At 38.3% G+C, this 19,888-nt stretch overlaps 3 protein-coding genes across 13 annotated transcripts in view; 1 reads left to right on the top strand and 2 right to left on the bottom strand.

Annotated features, from left to right (window-relative positions):
* Positions 1–6,074, bottom strand: part of LOC130679107 (uncharacterized protein C12orf50 homolog) — a 32,166-nt gene extending 26,092 nt beyond the window's left edge. Inside the window, exons 1-2 of one of the 2 annotated variants that reach the window (XM_057486898.1) lie at positions 6,048–6,074; positions 5,077–5,194 (exon numbers count right to left, since the gene is read on the bottom strand). In XM_057486898.1, the coding sequence (XP_057342881.1) occupies positions 5,077–5,194; positions 6,048–6,059 (130 nt within the window). In that variant the 5' untranslated portion in view covers positions 6,060–6,074. The remainder of the gene's footprint in view (positions 1–5,076; positions 5,195–6,047) is intronic. The other variant, XM_057486899.1, reaches the window with a different exon arrangement.
* The window catches only part of LOC118928520 (FYVE, RhoGEF and PH domain-containing protein 5-like), a 368,415-nt gene that overhangs the window by 181,082 nt on the left and 167,445 nt on the right, over positions 1–19,888 (bottom strand).
* The window catches only part of RLIG1 (RNA 5'-phosphate and 3'-OH ligase 1), a 20,005-nt gene continuing 9,740 nt past the window's right edge, over positions 9,624–19,888 (top strand). For 7 of the 10 annotated variants that reach the window (XR_008992092.1, XR_008992091.1, XR_008992093.1 and 4 more), the window contains exons 1-6: positions 9,624–9,805; positions 12,552–12,669; positions 15,137–15,232; positions 15,925–16,041; positions 17,573–17,770; positions 18,824–18,993. Coding sequence is in view for 5 of the 10 variants with exons in the window: in XM_057486902.1 (XP_057342885.1) it covers positions 9,716–9,805; positions 12,552–12,669; positions 15,137–15,232; positions 15,925–16,041; positions 17,573–17,770; positions 18,824–18,993 (789 nt within the window). In the remaining 5 variants the exon portion in view is untranslated. The remainder of the gene's footprint in view (positions 9,806–12,551; positions 12,670–15,136; positions 15,233–15,924; positions 16,042–17,572; positions 17,771–18,823; positions 18,994–19,888) is intronic. The other 3 variants (XR_008992095.1, XR_008992094.1, XM_057486904.1) reach the window with 1 other exon arrangement.

Genomic DNA, 19,888 nt, shown 5'->3' with positions numbered 1-19,888 from the left:
GCATCATTTAAACCTTTGTTAGGACTCTGATTTTACTTTGAATAAAATGAAAAGCCACTGGATAGGTAACATCTGATGTATGTAGAAAAGCATCACTCTGGCAACTATGCTCTGAACAACAGAGAGGGATAGTAGTTGAAGCAGGGAAACCAGTTAGGAGGCTATTGCAATAATCCAGGCAGGAGATGATGATGGAGGCTTGGCTCAGGGTGGGAGTAGTAGGAATGATAAGAAAAGACAGGTTCTGGGTATATTGGACAGCAGAGGTAACAAGATTTCTGTATGGATCAGCTGTGGGGTATGAGAGAAACAGAATTTGAAGATGATCCAGGTGCCTTGAGCAGGCAGAAGTACAGAATTGTCATTAAACCAAGAGAGAAGGACTATGGATGTAGCAGGTTTGGGAGTATAGGCGTAAAACCATGAGTTAAGTCTTGAACAGGTTAAGCCGAAAATGTGTATTAGTCATCCAAGTTAAAAGCCTAAAAGAAAAGTTGAAAATCGGCATCTGAAATACAGGAGTGAGGTATAAAATGCATATGTAAATTTGGGAGTCATTTATGTGTGTGGCTCATAATCAAAGCCATGAGGCTGGATGAGAATTACCAAGGGAGCAGACAGGGAAGAGAAGAGAACAAGTAATAATTCCTAAAACATTCTAAATGTAAGAGGTTTGAAGACAGAGGAAAAACCAGCAAGGTAGAGTGAAAAAAAAGAGTAAAACAAGGAGGGTATGGTGTCCTAGAAGCTAGATAAGGAAATTGTATCTATGAGGAAGGGGTAACCAAACTTGTCAAATGCTGCTAATGGTTCAAATGATATAAGGACTGAGAATTGTGCCCTGGATTTAACTGGTGACATCTCTGATATACATGGCATTAAGAGAGAATGAATGGGAGGGGAGAGTTTGATAACAGCAAGAATAGATAACTCTTCTGAGGAGAAGTGCTACAAAGGGAAAGAAAAAATAGGGTGATAGCTTGAGAGAGTATGGATCAAGGGAAAGGAAAAAAATTTTAAATAATGAAATAAATAATGCTTATATGCTGATAGGAATAATCTAATAAGAATGAAAAAATGAGTATATAGAAGAAAGAGGGAAGAACTGTTGAGTCAGTGTCTTTCAGTGGACAAGAGAGAGTAAGACCTAGCTAACAAATGGAAAGATAGGCTTTAGATAGGAGTATGGATAGTCCCTTGGAACTCCGGAAAGAAAACCCCGGGGCAAAATACTTTTGAAACCGAAACCAGTCAAAGGCAGAAATAACGTGGGCGAAAGCTATTTATTTCTTACAAGCAGTTGTCCCACATCTCTGTTGACCTGGCTGCAGAAGAAGAGAGCTCACCCAGCCTCTCCAGTCCAGATAGGCCCGGGCTCCCCTTGTAATCACCCACTGATATGGAGATGGACTCCTTCTCTCCACCCCTTGGAAACACCTATTGGTATGGAGATGAACTAAAGCCAGGGGAGAGGTTCTTGAAATATTGAAATTTTACTCACACTCCTCCTTGGTAAGAGTGGAGAAGAGGCAAGTTCAGATGCTAATAAGTGGGTAGATGTAGTGATGGAAGTCTGTAAAGGTCCTCTTCTCATTATTACTAAAGTTTCTCAGTTCAGTAAGACACAGGTCATCACCAGAGACAGGGGGTAGGAGGTTAAGGAGAGGGAAGAAGGCATGAAATGATAGTTTAGGAGAGTTTGGATGAACTGGGGAAGTACCATGTGGAATGACTGGCAGTTGGCATGAAGGCCTCAATTGAGGTTTGAAGTCATGAATTTAACCCAGTAAGCATGGTTGTATATTTTTCTGCAGCTCCGTTCAGCGATAATGGATTGGCCCTGAGTGAATGGGAGTTGTGTTTTAACCAGAGTTATTGTTGCCAAGCAAATATAGCGAAGCCAGAAAGTAGAAAGAAAGTGGCAGGTGTGTGCAAGGTACAGATTGCCCAGATAGAGGGGACAGAAGATAGCCAGGGGGGACGGGTTGTGAACAGATGGTGAATTGGAGGTCCCAGTGGGTTTTAAGCATTATTTAGGTAAGGGTTCTAGAAGGATTGAAATAGAAAAGTCAGTGAGAGGGTGAAATGCATATAATTGAGATCATGGGGTTGGGGGTGGTAATTAACATTTAGAGGATGACTAGGAGAATGCCTGAGATGGGGGAAGATAAAACCAGTGAGAGAATTGAGTTAAAGGAACTGAGAAGCTAGAGTGATGGATAGATCAAATATTTATATATTGAACACCAAAAATTAATGCAGGAGTAGTGTTAGAGTGACAGTGAGACAGAAGTTTGTATTATTGCAAAACAAGGAAGGAGGACCTGGATGGGTGTAGAAAGTGTAAACCAGCAGCAATGAGGAGTAATAATGCTACAATCTGTTGACATGAGATACACACTGAGAAGTGACAGAGAATGATCTGAAAGTGGCAGGGAGGACAGGGACACCTTCTACCTCACCTCCAGGCCAAGTGGTACTGGGGATCTGGGAGAGCGAGCAGCCACCACTCAGGAGGGTGCTGCAGGAGCAGCAAGGTCCATAAGGAGAAATGACACTTAGAGTGTGTAGATGAAAGGAAAGCATAGGGAACAAGGTGAGAAATAATGGTGCTGATAATGGAACTGGGGAGGGGTGGATGAAAGGAACCAAATAAGGACAGGAGTCACTGGTATTGACTAATGTGAAGTAAAAGAAAATACATTTGGTGTCTATCACTGGTTCCTGGCACAAAGCCTCTAAAACCCAAGTACTTTCCTAAGTTACCAGAGCACTGTGAGCATCTTTTGTTCTAGTATTTTGTGTTTGACTCTGGTTCCTGACACAGAACTCCTGTAAGTGCGATAGGAGTGTCCTTGGTTCTAACAAGATGACTCAGGGTGGACTCCCGGTAGCTTCCAGGAGGAAGGGGTGGTCATCAGAGAGGCCAAACCACAATTAAAGGCTTGGAGCTTTCAGCCCCACCTCCCACCCCCATCCTCCAGGAAAAGGAGAGAGGTTGGAGATGGAGTTTATAGTCACTAATGCCTACATGATGAAACCTCGATGAAAATCCTAAGAGTACAGGTTTCGAACTTCCAGGTTGGTGAATACATCCAAGCACTAGGAGGGTGGCATGGATGAAGAAGCTCCTGTGCTCCAGATGCTCCCAGACCTTGCCTTATGCCATCCCTTTATCTGGCTGTTCAACTGCATCCATGCTGAAGATATCCTATATTATATATATATATATATATATATATATATATATATATATATATATATATATATATATATAGACAGTAAAAGAGAAACCCACAGGAGTGTTTTTATTTTTCAAAAACAAACTGACATAAACAGGAATAAAGGGGAGAATGAAACTAGTCCTAACGGATTCAAAACAGCTAAGTGGATGTGAATATGAGGAGGCTGTGTTGGAAAGTGAGATGGCTACATGAGGCTTCATGTCCCCTATAGATAGAGAAAAGGACGTTTGAGAAAGCAGGACTATGAACCCCATTAGGACTACTTGCAACCTATGAACTCCCCTTATCCCCTCTTACAATGGCAGTAGAATGTCTGGACAAGGATTTGGTCCCAGTGCATGGATCTAGCTTTGACCCTATTGAGAGAGAAAAATTTACTCCAAGAGTCAGGCTCAGCCTTGACACCTGCTGAAGAAATTGAGACTTCCAAAAAAGGCTGGAAGTTATCTTTGACCCCCAGATTCTATGGCTAATAAATGAAGATAATACATTTTATGAGAATAATAAAATGCACCCTTATGGAACTTAGGCTAGGGCATGTCTTATAGTGGGGAGTCCAATAATTATTAGCTACACATGCAGTCTACCCTTTCTTTGTCCAGAGGTGCAGTCTTTCTTTTCCTCTAGTACTGAAAGAACTAGTTTGAAAGCTAGTAATTTTACCCATAGACCATTAGGAAGCAAACTATTAACTAGATATAAATAATTTAGTACAATATTCTTCATGAAAAAAATCACCCTATATGTAAACTAAAACATATAGTCACTTATCCAAGTTAATCACTTAGTAGGTGCAATAACTTTCATCCTGGTCTATTAGCTTTCACTAGTCATCCCTCCATTCCCCCTCCATCTATCCATACATCCAGTTTTACTGAGCATCAGTGCTTCAAACTCTGTGGAAAGCATTGGTAAGGAAACCAGTTATGATCCCTATACTTATGGTGTTTACAGTCTAGTATGGAAGAGAAGCATTGATCAAGGTTTCAGAGTTTTCTGGAATGTAACAGAGGACCTAATTTTTAGTTATCTATTTCTAAGGATTATCTGAAGTAAAATTTTCAAATCCCTAAGGACTGATGCCCTGTAAGCTCATTTCTAGAATGATTCCATCATGAGAAATACAGTGGCCATCACAAGAGAGCAGAGTAGCTACAGCATTAGTGAAACCTGACATTCCTAATTTCTTAAGCAAACTTCTTGCCATTCACTGTTTTAGGGCATGGTGTCTTCTGTATCCCCTTCCCAGAACCTAGTTTACTGTTCACCACATATTAGAGTCTTCCTATCATTTAGGTGGGTTGAATTGTGCCCCTGCTTTTGCAGCAATGGGATTGCCTTTTCTCCACAACTGAGCTCTCAGGAAGAACCACATTTATAGCTCCTCTTCTAGAAGCCACAGTGTGTAACTCAGAGCGTGCCCTTGCTCTCCCGCCTATGAGACAGGCTTTGGCACATTCACGGGGGGTAACCGTGAGACCGGGACGTCTGAGCGTAGCTCTGGTCGGTGATAGTTTGCTGAGACATGGTTTTCTTCCACCTAGTGAGGTCAGCAGTCATTTCATTTTTTCAGATGAACAAAATCCTTTAAATACACCCAGTCAGAGAAAGTTTGACTTGCTCTTTCTTTGTTCCTACATCTTGTTAGCTACTTGCTGACTCATTCTAAACTTCATCTCATGATTCCTGACAGAATCATCCCAAATCATCCAGAGGCTATTAAATCTCCTTACTTACCTGGCCATACTTTATTTAATGTGTCATTCTATACTGCTACATCAAAACCAGATTATAATATGGTATGTCCATGTTATTGAAACAATATACTCACTGCTGCTTGGTGGCAAAAATAATCCATTGATATTCCGAGGTTTGCTGTGATAAAACATACAGGTGATCTTCACACAACCAAGAGGTTGTGTTTCCCAGAAGCATGAAATACTGTTTTGCTAGATAAAGGAGGTGGGGGAAATGTAACAGTCAGATGCCACATTCAAAATAAATACAATGTGCTACAACACAACACAATGAGACAAAAACTATTGCAATTACTGATTCAGGATCATGTGTGTTTCCTGGTTTCTAAACTTGCTATTTAATGGATAAAGAAGATGTGGTACATAAACACAATGGAATATTATTCAGCCATTAAAAAAATCCTGTCAGTTGCAACAACATGGATGGACCTAGAGGATATTTTGCTCAGTGAAATAAGCCAGGTGGAGAAATCTTGACAAAAACCATATGATTTCACTTATTTGTGGAATATACAAACAAACCAAAACAGAAGGAACAAAACAGCAGTAGAGTCAGACACAGAAGTGACTGGTGGTTACCATCAGGGAGGGGTTGGCATGGTTGGGTGGGGACGGTGAGGGGAATAAACGGGCACAAAAATTCTCTATCATAATGTAAGTTGGTCACTGGGATAGTACGGCATGGTGAATATAGCCAGTGGTTCTGTAACATCTTTCTATGTTGACAGACAGTAACCACACTAGTGGGGGTGAGGATTTAATAATGTGGGTAACTGTTGAACCACTGTTTTGTATATTTGAAACCAATTTAAGATTGTATATCAATGATACTTAAACAAAAAATAAATTAAAAAAGAAGATACGATGAATATTTCTAAAACATGTTCTCTATTTTTCTAAGAATTTAAGTTGAGCAAAGTGTAAAATGCCTAAAATTATATATTGGAAGGGCAGAACTATTTTTTCTTTATTGTGTTATAAGAGTTTAGTCCACTATTATTGAAGGGAGACAGTTTTAACAAACATGATGTGGACTTAATTCTACCTGCATTTCCATGTGTCTAAATTTGCAAAGTGGCTCGAAACATTTTCGCTGTCTCCATAATGAGCACACAGTGTTACTGCCAAGGGCCTCTTCACAGTGTCGGAATCGGCACTGGGAACCCTAAAAAAAAAGGTCAACAGTGTAGAAAACTCAATATACTAATGTTAGTGTTCATCAACAGTGGGATTCTAATGAAAGAAAATATAAGTAGATAAAATAGAATCATAAAAACACTACAAAATAAGGCCGTAAATCTAAATTTTAGCAAATTAGTCTAATTTTAGTGAGAGACTGACAATATAATCTGATGCTTAAACAGTCCAACATGCCACAAATCATTGATAAAATGCAACTTTTTCTTATCATTTAATCCATATGCCTCACTAAAGATAAATACATGAGATCAGCGATAATGCTTGATCACAATCCAGGGAGAAAACAACCTAATTTCTCTTTCTGAAGAAAGCCAGAAAGAATCACCAGCCATGATCGTATTCTATTCCAATCACCGGGGTTCATTCTGACATGATTGTGAAGCCCAAAGTTTCTACATTTATTTGATTTCATTAAGATCCATTAATCCTAATCTCTTAAATTAAATATTTTTACCACAATTTACCTGTATAAACTTGAATTCATCTTTCGCTAATTTGTTTATATCATTTCTTTTCCTTTTACCATGATATTAAATATTTCCTTTTACTTAGACTTTTGATGGGAAGATTCAGTAATTGGGTTAGTGAATTTCAAATAAGGAATCCATTACCTTTATTAAAGTTAATTTCAATAGTGATCTGAATTTAACTCTTTGACTTTATATGACTGCAATCACATTAACCAAAACAGTATGATGATGCAAAGTTTCAATATCAGGAATCTGATGTCTCAAGGAGCCATAATATAAGCAAAAGTACCACCCGAAAATAAAAAAAGCTATAGGTATGTAACTGGCATATATAAGGGTAGTTTCAAATAAATAATTTAAAATTATCCCACATCTCCTCAGAGAAATTCAATATATCAAAAATACATGATTAGCATTTACCTCAGATTTTAAATACATAAAATATTTTTGTGGGAAAACAGTAAACTTTGATTCAGCAATTACTGCCATGTCTCATTCTACTAAAAAGCTTAAGCATATGAAGTACCATAAATTGTACAATATTTACCTTTATGCATGTGGAATTAAAAAAGAAATAGCAGTCATTCCCAACTTTTGCCATTTTCAACTCTCTTGCTGCTAATCCAATGTTTTTTAATATTAGAATTTCAGGAATGTAAATATAAGAATTCTCAGTGTGTAAGGGGGAAAAGAACCTCTTTTCCACAGTCTTTCAGGCTATCAGTAGTATTCCTTTAAAACTGACCTCCTGTTGACAGTATATTAAACAAATGGTCATTCTTAAAGAATTAAGTTAGAAGATACCTTCTCCCTTCTCTAGCTTTGAAGAAATGTTGGAAGTGGTTGCTAGTAAACCACAAACTCAAATTCCAGAATTTTCCTTGTTACCTAATCCATTGTTTGCTCATCATAAAATGACCTCACATGTAACTGTAGTCTAGTTTACATCAGTGAATACTGTACAGTATTTCTCTTGCTGAATTCTAGTATATTAACCAAAAAGACTAGTAAAAATGAAATAGTACATTTATCTTTCCCTGTCCTGATTGAATATTGAATACCTTTGGTGTATGCTAGGCTTTAACATATCAGTCAGAAGGAAGTCTTTCTTTCAGAGTGTAATCCAGTAACACCACTTTACTTCTAGAAACTGGTAATAAGTCCTTGATGGCTCTTCAGGTTTATGAGAATCAGGCAAAGCTGCTGGCTGCTACCCATGAGCGTAGAAGTCCAGTTTATAACTGTGGATTGAACCTTTGGCCTTCCCCTGACTTGGGCTCTTCTGTCTCTGCCAGAGATTTTGCTCCAGGCACTAATGAAACCAAAGTACTGGGAATAGAGGGCTTCCTGAGAAATGGTAGTCATGCTGCTGCTATTCAAGGAGCAAGTGGAATGCTTTGGAAGATGATCCTTTCTCATAAATGAAGGAATGTTGAACCTAGAATATTCTGTGGCAGTTTGGGAAATGAAAGTTGATAGTTGTGAGGGTTATTTAATTGTTTGTTTCCTTGAGACCCATGAAACAAGCTGCTTTTTAGGATTCCTCTGGAAGAACAAAAATTCACTGGTGCTTGACTATAAAATACTAAGAATTCTGGTCCCAATAACTCACTGCAGCCAGCATCAGGTGTTTTCTCCCCCTTAAAATTTTTTTTGGCCTTCTTGGGTTTTTCTATGAGAAATAAAAAATGACAGAGAAAGTAAACACTCTGAAATGGCAAACCTCTTCTTTCCTCTCTCCTCTCTCAAACTAGTGATGAAAAAACAGTAAAATTTTTAAGGGATATTTTATTCTTTGAGAACCCCCTCATACATAGACACCTCCATTTTCCAAGGACTAAGTCAGGACAGTACCGGACAGTATGATACTTGCAGACAAGACAGAGAAATGAGAACTGGGCCTGTTCAAGCACATAAAAAATAGCACTAGACAACATTCTCCTATTTAGGACTACTAGGTTCAATGAAATAGGCTAATATTTAATAATACTAATTATTGAGACTGAAATCTGTTGGTATTTGTATGGTCTTGAATTAGTCTAAGGCTAAACTTTGCACTCAGGAAATAACATCAGAACCTACTTTTGTTACTGAAAAACCTGGACTGGATCGCTGGTGGAAGAACCAAGCGGCACTCAGAGGTCTTGGAGTGCTGAGGTTTTAATTTTACACCGGCGGGGTCAGAGGGGGGAAATCTCCCAACGTCTGAGCCGGGAACAAAGGCAAGGGAGAGCAATATATATCTTTCTGCTTCCTTATCTGCAACATTCCTACGTGCACAACAAGCAAGCAAGGGGGGTTAAGTTTAAGGAGTGAGTTTAGGGAAGTGAGTGCCTGGCAGAGCGGGAACTAAAGGAGGGTTCTGTTGTCTTTGCTGAGAAGCAGAAGGGAGGCTCCTGGACTAGATGGCTGTCCTTGTAAAATTTTCCCTATCACTTTGACCATATGCTGCCCAGTGAGGTATAACCCAAACAGTATATATATATATTTTTGTCCCAAGTGTTTTAATTGTAGCGTTTTCTAATATTCTTCCAGGAAAATTAGTTTTCTTTCCATCTTAGGATGTCTCTGAATATTTCTAGATTTCTACAGTGCTTTCCCTAGGAACTTATTAAAAAGAACGGGTAATTAGGTCTCACCAAAATGGTGTTAAATTGCCATCTTAAGTTTTTAAATAAATAACTAAATAAACAACAAAAATAAATTTAGTAAAAAATAATGTAAATAAAAAATAGTACTTATGCATTGTTATTGTTTAATTTTCATAAATACTACTGGTTAATAAGTGTGATGAACTGCACACACCCAGAAGCGGATCCTTGTTCTTTGACTGTCTTCGGAACCTAGAGGACAGCGCGCGGGAGCGCCCGGCAGGGGGTTCGCACTTCTGCACTACAACTACCAGAAGGCCCCGCGGCCCGGCGCCGCTTCCGGGCGTGCGTCCCGGTCCGTTTCTCGGTGGGTGGGACGCGGGGACAGCTAGCCTGCTGTCGGGAGCGGTTTGCAGGCACCGTGTCCGGTCACACGGCGTGTGGGGCCCACCATGAGGCGCCTGGGCTCGGTGCAGCGGAAGATGCCGTGCGTGTTTGTGACGGAGGTGAAAGAAGAGCCCGCCACCAAGAGGGACCACCAGGTGCGGGGGTGCGGGGTTGCTGGGCGGGCGCGCGTTGCTTGCTCCCCGCGGCGCTGCTGGCGAGGGCACCCGGCGCGCTGTAGCCGCCCAGCCGGCTGGGAGATTTTTTTAGTCTTGTCTGTGGAGGTCTGGGCTCCAGGTCTCTTACTCCCTGAGCTTCAGGTTCTTAAACTCACTAGTTATAAGGGAGGAACTGTTGGAGAGAATTTTTCTGCAGACAATTCAGACGTGCCTGCGCGTGGAAATTGAAAACCCACATCCTAAATAAGCCTCTCTTCTCAGGTTAACCCCTTTTGGGGAAAACTACCTTAAGAATTAACGTAGTCCCCGCAATCCAAGCGTTACACATTTGAAGCACGTGGTGACAAAGTGGAGATTTTTAGAAGATTCGCTTTTCCTGCCCCCACTTGGGAACCGATGGCAGTGTTGACAGCCTAATTAGGTTCCCAAAGACCAGACCTCCTGTATTGTTACCTGTGATCACCTCCTTGATTCCAACTTGTTGAAGCTTTCTCAGGGTTTAACGTTCTCTCCACTGTTTTACACATAGAGGGGCCCTTAGTGAATGATGAGTGCCCTGTGTCAGCGTAATTCTTTAGTATGTAACAAAAGTCCTTGATAGCAGAGCCCCCAGTTGTCAGTTGGGGACTTCCAGCTCATCACACAAAATCAGCATGTGCATGTCCCAGACCCCCACTCTGCTTGCAGGATTTACCCTGGCTTCTTGCCTTCCAGACTCAAAGACCTTTAAGGCCAAGACTGCCCTGTTATCTCTATGCCCAGTTTTCTAGGACCTGACACATGGTAGGCACTGGATAAATAATTGTTGAATTAAAGAATGAACACTGGAGTCATTTCATGCCAGTTTTCCATTAATCTTAATGCTTTTTACCTTAAACATCTGGTTTTTACTGCTACTATTGTTAGAGTTCTTGGTATTTTATTCTCTGCTAATTGCATTACCTATTTCTTGCCTCCCAGAATGATCATCATTAGGTTCTTTCCTCCTAAAAAGGTCACAGTTCCTACTAGTATCTGTAGCAGTACTTGTCAAACTTTCCTGTTTTAAGCCCTAACCTAAATCCATGTGAAACAGTGTTGCCCTGAGTAATGGGTCACTCCAGCTGTGATTCTCAACTTTGTATGTTGGGAGTGGGGACAGTTGGTAAAATTACCCTCCACCAGGAAAAATAAGCCACTTCTCTTGCCACTCTACAGTTAAGAATAGCCAATTGGTAGCATAGAATCCAAATCCTTAACTGTAATTCAAGGCTTCCTATTCATTAGGCCCATTCTACTCTTTAAGTGCCTCCTGGGCACCTGGGCTCCGTGGAAGTTGGCATATGTGTCTGTGATGGAGGTGCCTACTTAAAGTGAAGTCTCTGTTCTAGCAAAGTTTGTTTCATCCTGTAAACAGACTAGTCACAATACTGTCTCTGTAATTTTGTTCAGGCAATGCTCTCTGCCTGGATCACTTCTTGAATTTTTAATTTTTCAAATCATACTTTGTCTACAAAGTCTTTGATCGTTTTATTTATCCCAGTGATTTCCATTACCCAGACATTTTAGGGGACCTCTTAATTAACATCCTCTATTAGTTTTTATACACACATAACTTGTTTTTCCAGTCATAGCTTGAAGTCTTTAATGGCAGGTAAAGGAGAACTTTGTGTACCCCTTTATATCTTATGTTGTCCTTTGAACATGTTGAGAGAAAGAGTGTAGATGACGATTCTTACAGAAAGGATATTTCAAGAGCTCCCAGCAGAGTAATCTGTCTCAGAATCTCTGATAAATTGAAATTTACACACACATATACACACATTGTTATTGGGCCAAACCTTGCGTGTTGTGCTACCACAGGTTAAATTGATACCTTCTGAGAGTACTGTCATAAAGTAACGATAAATCCCCAGTCACTCGGTTTTGTCTTGAAAGTACTAAATCAGTACTAGGATGGAACTAATTTCCTAAGTTTACTTGACTCCAAAACATTACTTTCACTTATTAATCTTAAGCCCACACACACCAGTATAATGTTTATATTGTGCAGTTTTTCATATATGTACGATGAATTTAGGCTGTAAAATAGTGGCATAAATCTTTTTCAGAAATTAAGATAAATTTTAGATAAAAAGTTGGTAGGGGCCATAGAAGCTGTTCTTTATTCCATTCTTGACGCTCTTTTGGCTTGTCTTCCTGACAGTAGAAAGCCATAAATTATGCAAACAGTTTATTACTGGTAAGACTGAAAGGGTCCCCATTTGTTTTTCTCTTATCACATTTAAGTTTCACTTATCACACTTAACATTGTATTATGCCCTTTATTGCTGCTGTCTTCCTCATTAAAATGAAAGTTCTCCAAAGGCAGATTTTTTTGTGTTCACCTCTATTTCCAGTGCCAAGGACAGTACTCAACCTATAGGAGGCATTTAGCAAATCATTGTCAAATAACACAGTGAACAGCTGTGCTAGGTAAGGACATGGTTCCTGGTGTCAAGCTCCTTGTGGTAGGTAAAGAAACATGTGAATAGTTACAAATCTGTGTGTGAAAAAAGGTACTGCGGTGATAGTGTAGAAGGGAGGGGGTGGCAGGTGAGAACTTCACAGAAATAATTTTGAATTGTCTTAAAGGATAAACAGGAGATGACTTGTAGAACTACTAAAATCAAGACCATTCTGGGTGAGTGTGTGTGCAGCCACAGAAGCTGTGTATCTTAAACCAATTCTCTCTCTTTTTTTTCAGCCATTTAAAGTTTTGGCAACTGAAACTGTAAGTCACAAGGCATTAGATGCAGATATACACAGTGCAATTCCAACGGAAAAAGTGGATGGAACATGTTGTTATGTTACCACCTACAGAGGTAAAATAAAACTGTACTACAAATTTTACTTATATTTCTTTAATCTATAAACTATATAAATTTGAAGTGGGGCATTTGTTCTTCATAAACCCTTGAAAATGTAAGTGTAATAGCAAAATAATAAAGTCATGATTGTTATAATTTACTTATTTATGATATCATTGTTATTTTCTCAGGGGAGGAAGGAAAGGTAACTATCATTTACTTAATACTCATTAAGAGGCAGACTGACTTCATATTTGTTATCTCTAATAGCACCATAAACCTCTCCATTTCACAGATGTGGAAACCGAGGTTTAGAGAACTTAAACAATTTGTCCAAGACCATAAAATTAATGAGTGGCTGAGCTGCTAATAGAACGTAGGTTTGTCTGACCCTGGAGCTGCTTCTTGCTCCACTGATCCCAGTGCTGATTCCATTGTTTTCTTTCACTGTTGGCAGTGTCTATAATTCATTTCTTTTTAATGTGCCTTAAAAAAGGTAGAAATTAAAGGGAATTGTCAGCAAATATAAATGTAAGGGAGAAAATACAATGAAAAGAAGAGAAATAATCTTTGTGATTTTTCTGTGAAATAACCTCTGAATTCCAGCAGGACAAACAGAGTAGTTAAATGAAAATCAAATGCATTTCTCATACTAAGAAATCTCTTCTGAGATGCATGTTTTCATTTCTAATTATAAAATACATGACAAAATTTACCATCTTAACTATTTGTAAGTGTCCAGTTTAGTGGTGTGTACAGTTGATATTGCGTTTCCCCCTCTTAGCCCTTGACAACCACCATTCTGTCTTGTCCCTGTAATTTTAGCTCCTTTCAATGTCTCATATAAGTGAAGTTATATAGTATCTGTCATTTTGGGACTGGCTAGATGAATCACTTAGCATATTGTCTTCAAGTTTCATGCATTTTGTAGTACATGTCAGAATTCTCTTCCTTTTTGAGGCTGAGTAGTATTCCATACATGATGTCTGTGTATACCACATAATGTCATGTATATACCCAGCAGCCATCAGTGTATGCTTGGGCTGCTTCACCTTTTGGCTATTGTGAGCAATGCTGCTATGAACACCGTATATCAATATCTCTGAGACCCTGCTTTCAGTTCTTTCTGTTATATATCCAGAGGTGGAACTGCTGAATCCTATGTTAATCCTATTTGTAATTTTTTGAGAAACTGTCATACTGTTTCCATAGTAGCCTCACCATTTAACAACAGTGTACAAAAGTTCCTACCAACAGTATACAAGAGGTCTAATTTCACCACATCCTCACCAACACTTTTTTGTTGTTGTTGATAATAGCCACTTTAATGGGTATCCGTGAAATAAGTTTTTTACATTTACTAGTAAACAGAGCAAAAGGTCCATTCAGCCAGAAATGCAGACTATAATTTTAACCTGGTTATTTATTGGGGTAGCTAATTAGTAATACAGAAGGTCTGAACCAAACTAAAAATCAATAATTATTTAGTATCTGATTTATATATTTGAAAAAGGTGTAAGAAAATTTTTAGACTTTAATATTTATATTGAGAAATGTCATTGTGCATCATTATGTGTGATTATGTATAATGGTGGCAGTTGAACAGGATTGCCTTGTCAGGACCCAAAATGGCAATGCTAGCAAATCCTGCTTATTGCACTACACAATATAGCAAGGGCATTAATGTAAGGATGTGTACTGCAGCCAAAGACTATCTGAGCAGAGGGTCTAAGTGAGGCCAGCTAAAGTTCCTATTGTCACCCCACCCTCAAGGTCCTGGCAGGACACATTTTCTCAAATCAGGACCCACTGTGTGCAAGGAACACCTTGGAAATGGGATCCATAATGGAGTCTCAACTGGAGATTTGTTATCTTCTTGCTCGGTAACCAGCCTCAAAAACAGAGCTTCCAGGGTACTCACTGAGACCAGGTGCAACTCATTAGTCTTTAACTGTTACCAGTAAAGAATGCAGGTACATTGCCCTGAAACTTCGCAGATCCTTGATCATAATGCATCACTATTACTAGTGTTTCATGCCTTGATCAGGGTTCAAAGCTATGCAGAACAGTCCAGCCTAATTCCAGGTTTTTGGTAATTAACCCTTCTAGCATGTAGTTACATTTTAGGGAAGGTGTGGATACAAGCATCTGGTTAGGATTCCATTTAGTAGAGAGGTAACTTTAGTTTCTCCAGTGCTAGTTACTCATAAAAGATGGTTGTGTAATGTCCTTATGAAACGGTAACTTACTTATTTTTTATTTCATCCCCGTCATCCTCTAAAAAAAGACTTCAAGTCTTCCTACATCATCAGGTACCCCTAGGTAGGATATGTCTGTTAGACTGCCTGTTTCCCTGCCTTCTACAGTTACTTCCTTAGATGATCCCAACTGTTCATTGACAAATTTCATACTGAAATGTCTTTCAAGATAAGTTTTATTGTTTTCATCTTAAACTTTTCTTATCCTTTTATTATTTTTTTAGGTCAGCCATATCTTTGGGCTCGGCTGGATAGAAAGCCTAACAAACAAGCTGAGAAAAGATTTAAACATTTTCTATGTTCGAAACAAAACTCAAAAGGTTAGTGAGTCTTTTTTGTTAAGTTTTTCATGATTTAAGTAAGCAGTTATTTTTGGCTTATTTCTTGTTATGGTATTTATTTCATCTTTTATACAATGTAAGCACCTTGGGAAAAGAAAATTACAATTGAGTATCTTAATACATAAAAGAATATTCTTGAAAAATATTTTAAGGTGTGTTCCTAACATTTCTGTGACTTTTTATTACATTATGTTTATTAAGACTACAAATTATTATTTATGTATTCTAATGAGCAACACATTTTGGTTTTGTGTGCCTAAGAGACAAATATAATTTACATTAGGCCCAAATCTCAAAGCATTATTAATATTTTTATTACATTAAAATATCTCAATATTATATAAGGTGATATAAGTCATCATTGTACGTCCACTTATTCATATATATGTGTTTTTATTTGTAGTGACTCAAAAAGCCATCATAAATCTACATATACTAGGACATTGCTACTTTAGTTACACTGTTGTCCACTATTTATAGAGAGTGGTGAGCTAAAAATTGAAAATTTGAAGTGTTAGTATCCTGACCCTGAGAAGTATAGTTACATAATGAATGGAGAATAATTATATACCTGATACAATTGTGTTTGTTAGCTGTTCCCACTTTGAATTTGTTCAGTATTTTGTATTTTTTAAAGTGTTGCCACATGTAAGATTATTTAATTCTTTTAGAATTTTTTTGGAATGTTGAGGAGGACTTCAAACCTGTTCCAGAGTGCTGGATCCCTGCGAAGGAAATAGAACAATTAAATGGGAATCCCATGCCTGGTGAAAATGGACACATTCCTGGTATCATGAAAATGCTTCTAAAATGCAGTTTTGTGTTTAATAGTATAAAGAACAAAAGAGCCATTCAGTCAGAAATTACAGAATTTAATTTTAATCTGGTTCTTCATTATATTTATCTGTATTGCACAAAATTTCTGAGTCTATGTTAAGTTTAATAATATATACTAACGATGTATTCATATCAAGAATGTTCTCTCGGGTTTATAATCTTTTCTAAGAAGTGCCATTAACTACCTGTAGTCTGTAGAAATTAGTAAAGCATTGTGGGAGTAGTGTCTGTGTAGTTTTTGCAAAGATCCTAGAAGACTTTCTCAATAGAGGGAGGTGAACATAGGTGTCTCCCACGGAGTGTTTCTGGGGATGGGAAAATTTTTGCAAAAGTGTGCTGAGTAGGATACCCCAGATTAAGGTTCAGTACAACAGGGGTGCCCTGAGTACCTGTAATATTCAAAATACTTATAGGTTCCAGTAATAAAAAAATGAAGATCAGAATAGTTATCCTTGATGATGTTTTAGACTTTAGGGGAAATCCACCACTAATAGTATGATTTAAGAACTAAAAGGAAAGAATACACAGGGTACAGTTGGATAGAAGAGGAAGAATTCTAGTTCGACCTGCGGTGGTTAGAGGAGGCTTCTAGGCAGAGTGAGTATCTGTCCTGAAGCTTAAGAGCCAGAAGTTACCAGCAAGGAAGACGGAAGGTCGGTTATGTAGTCCTCTGGAAATACTAGGTAATGCTTCATTGTGGCTGGAATGTTGAGGGTATATGACATTTGAGGACACTAAAATGTTGAGGATGAAGTTTGGAATCTACTCAGATCTTACAGGGGTATTAGTATTCCATCTAAAGATGTTTGAAGTTTATCCTGAGGTGATTATTAGGGATACAGCAAAATGGAATTAAAATTTTTGAAATAGAATTATAGGGTGGGTTTCATTGGAGATTTGTAGACCAGACTGGTAGACCAGGTTATCATAGTAATCTGGGTGAGTAATGAAGGCCAAAGATGATGATGATGGGCACAGTGGTACATATGCCCTAGTTTGTCTGTTTTGGGGTAGAGGGAAGGATTCTCTTCTGGCAACAGCAGTTAGCAGAGGAATTGCAATAACATTCAGTAAATGTGGAATCAGTAAGTTGTGCAGTAAATGTTGGAACAATAAATTGTAGAACACTTACTGCATATGTCTGTTCCTGAAACTGGAGAGAAGGAAGAGAGATTAAGTAAAGAAGGTTTTAATGCTTTGTCTTGGAATGGTGCTCAGTTCTTACTGAAAAGGTGAATTTTCTGGTAAAGGAGTGTTGGGTGCTCTGTAGTAAATAAGTAAACAGGTTAATTTCTCAGCAGAGTAAAGAAAACATTATTAAAAAATCATGATTAAGAAAGTAGTAAAACTTATGATATTAAAAGTGGTATCTCTGATAGGATATCCAGAAAATTGGAAAATTTACAACAAAAATAAAGATGACCTTGTCACAATCCAAAGAAAAACAGTGTAGTAAAAGCACTTTTTTTCTTAAAATGATAGGTTGGGTACCAGTGGAGAAAACCAGTAAACAGTATTGCTGGCATTCCTCTGTAGTTAACTATGAGTTTGAAATTGCCCTGGTGCTGAAGCCTCATCCTGATGAGCCTGGTCTTCTGGAAATTACTGCAGTGCCGCTGTCTGATCTCTTAGAACAAACACTGGAGCTTATAGGAACAAATGTTAACGGAAATCCGTATGGTAAGTAAAGCCTTTTCCTTGGTCGTTGTAATAACAGTCATTTATGGAGAGAACTTTCTAGGTTCAATTTAAAAACAAAGACTAAAAACATGACTGATAAATTTGAGTTATATAGCTTCCTAGGATTATAACCATTTTTATAATTTTATGTACTTGGAGAAATTAACACATAATTCTTAACATTTCACTAACGGGCTGATATTAGTCCCTCATTCTTTGCTGTATGATATTTCACTACTATTTTATGAAATGTAATTAAGGGTAGCTTCTTGTTGCTTTTTAAGACAGTGAATTGAGTTGAATGACAATCATGATGTGCTTTTCATGGCTAGATAATTAATTTAGCATTAATTAAGAGCTAAGAGTAAAGTAAATAAAGAATTGGCAGTGAATAGCATATCAAACATCAAAATGTATAGGATGGATTGATTCCATGTCCTGAGGGCGCTATGGGGCACGTTGTTGTCAGGGATGCAGAGACACCCAAGGATATTAAAGCTGGAATAGGGAAATCTTATATGGAGATCAGGAGCCTACTGACTTGACTGACTAATGAAAAAGAAGCTAGGGTAGTGAATATACAGGGTCTCAGAGATAGGCGTGGCTTTGGGCAAGCGTTAAGTCATAGTTGAATGTGGCTGTTGGTGTAGAGCAGGGGTTGGCAGACTTTTTCTTTAAAAGGCCAGATAGTAAACATTTAGGTTTCTGTGGGCCGTACCTCTGTAATAGGCTGTAGGCAGTTCTTAAATGAATGGGTGCGCTGTATTCCATTGAAACTTAAAAAAAAAAAACAGGCATGTGGCTGGATTTGGCCTGAAGGTCATGGCTTGTCCCCCTGGTGTTACTGAGTACACGAAGGTGAATTTTAGATTTGATGGATAAGGCACCACTTCTAAGTGAGAGCACTTGTAGTATCTCTCTCTTCAAGGAAATCAGCGAAACTGTTTGGTACATTTATTCTTAGTTATTTTCAAAGGCTTTTTTATTTGGAGAGGTAAATGTCGTCATTCTTCTTGAAACTTGTATGGCTAATGGCAAATTTTTACCATTTAGGGTTAGGAAGCAAGAAGCATCCGTTACATCTTCTCATACCACATGGAGCATTTCAAATAAGAAATCTACCTAGCTTGAAGCACAGTGATCTGTTGTCCTGGTTTGAAGGTTGCAGAGAGGGTAAAATTGAAGGAATAGTATGGCATTGCAATGATGGCTGTTTAATCAAGGTAATGGCAGAAAACAGCTTGTGGTATTGTTGTCTTATGTTCCTAAAATAAAGTAGAAATGGCACTAAAATACTCTATACAAATTGCAGTAATTCTGACATGCAGTGAAGAAATTTAATTTACTCTCCCATGCCACCATCCTTTGTATGATGAAATCATGTTTCCCAGTGTGTATTCATTCTCTGGTGCACTGATTCTTCTAGATGTGCTTCAGAATTAACATGATAAAAATACCTGGAAAACCCTGCATACTGCATAACCCCTTCTCAGAAATTCATGTGGCACGTTATTGCTCTCTGAGACATTCTGTACCAACTTAGTTTAACTCATTATTTCCCAAACTTGCTTGACTATAGAACTTACAGAGTTAAAAAGTGCTAAGGTGACAGGTACATACATACAGAATGAATTATTTTACACTTTGTGCCCTTTTTGTCTCCCAGAATTGTCTATTTGATTTCTCACAGGTTCTTGAAATCTGTAATGTTCAAAACTAGACCTACTTACACCAACTCCCTAACTCCAGCAGTTCACTGAAGCCAAAAACTTAGATATCATTTTTAACCTCTCTCTATTACTTCATACATCCAGTGGCCAGTTATGAAGTGTTATGTCAGTTGAACCTGTGCACTTTTGTACAACCAATTGGCTGTTTAATTTTAAGTCAAGATTTAAGCTTGAATTATCACCCTCCTAAATTGAGAATGTTACTTCCCTGATTAAGACTGTTAAATGATGCCAAGATTTTCCTGCTTAACTTTCCAAAACTGCTCCTTCCCCCATCTCTCTTAAACACACCCACAGTGTGTATATTGTAACCATACTTAGTACAATCAAAGCAAAAATCACTATTCTATCACATGACATTTCCTTTGGTTAGAATGCCTCTCTGACC

This window comes from Manis pentadactyla, chromosome 10 (genome assembly GCF_030020395.1).
Source record: "Manis pentadactyla isolate mManPen7 chromosome 10, mManPen7.hap1, whole genome shotgun sequence".
Lineage (NCBI taxonomy): Eukaryota > Metazoa > Chordata > Mammalia > Pholidota > Manidae > Manis > Manis pentadactyla.
The sequence above is the reverse complement of the archived record's forward strand: the minus strand, read 5'-3'. Positions and strand labels throughout refer to the sequence as shown.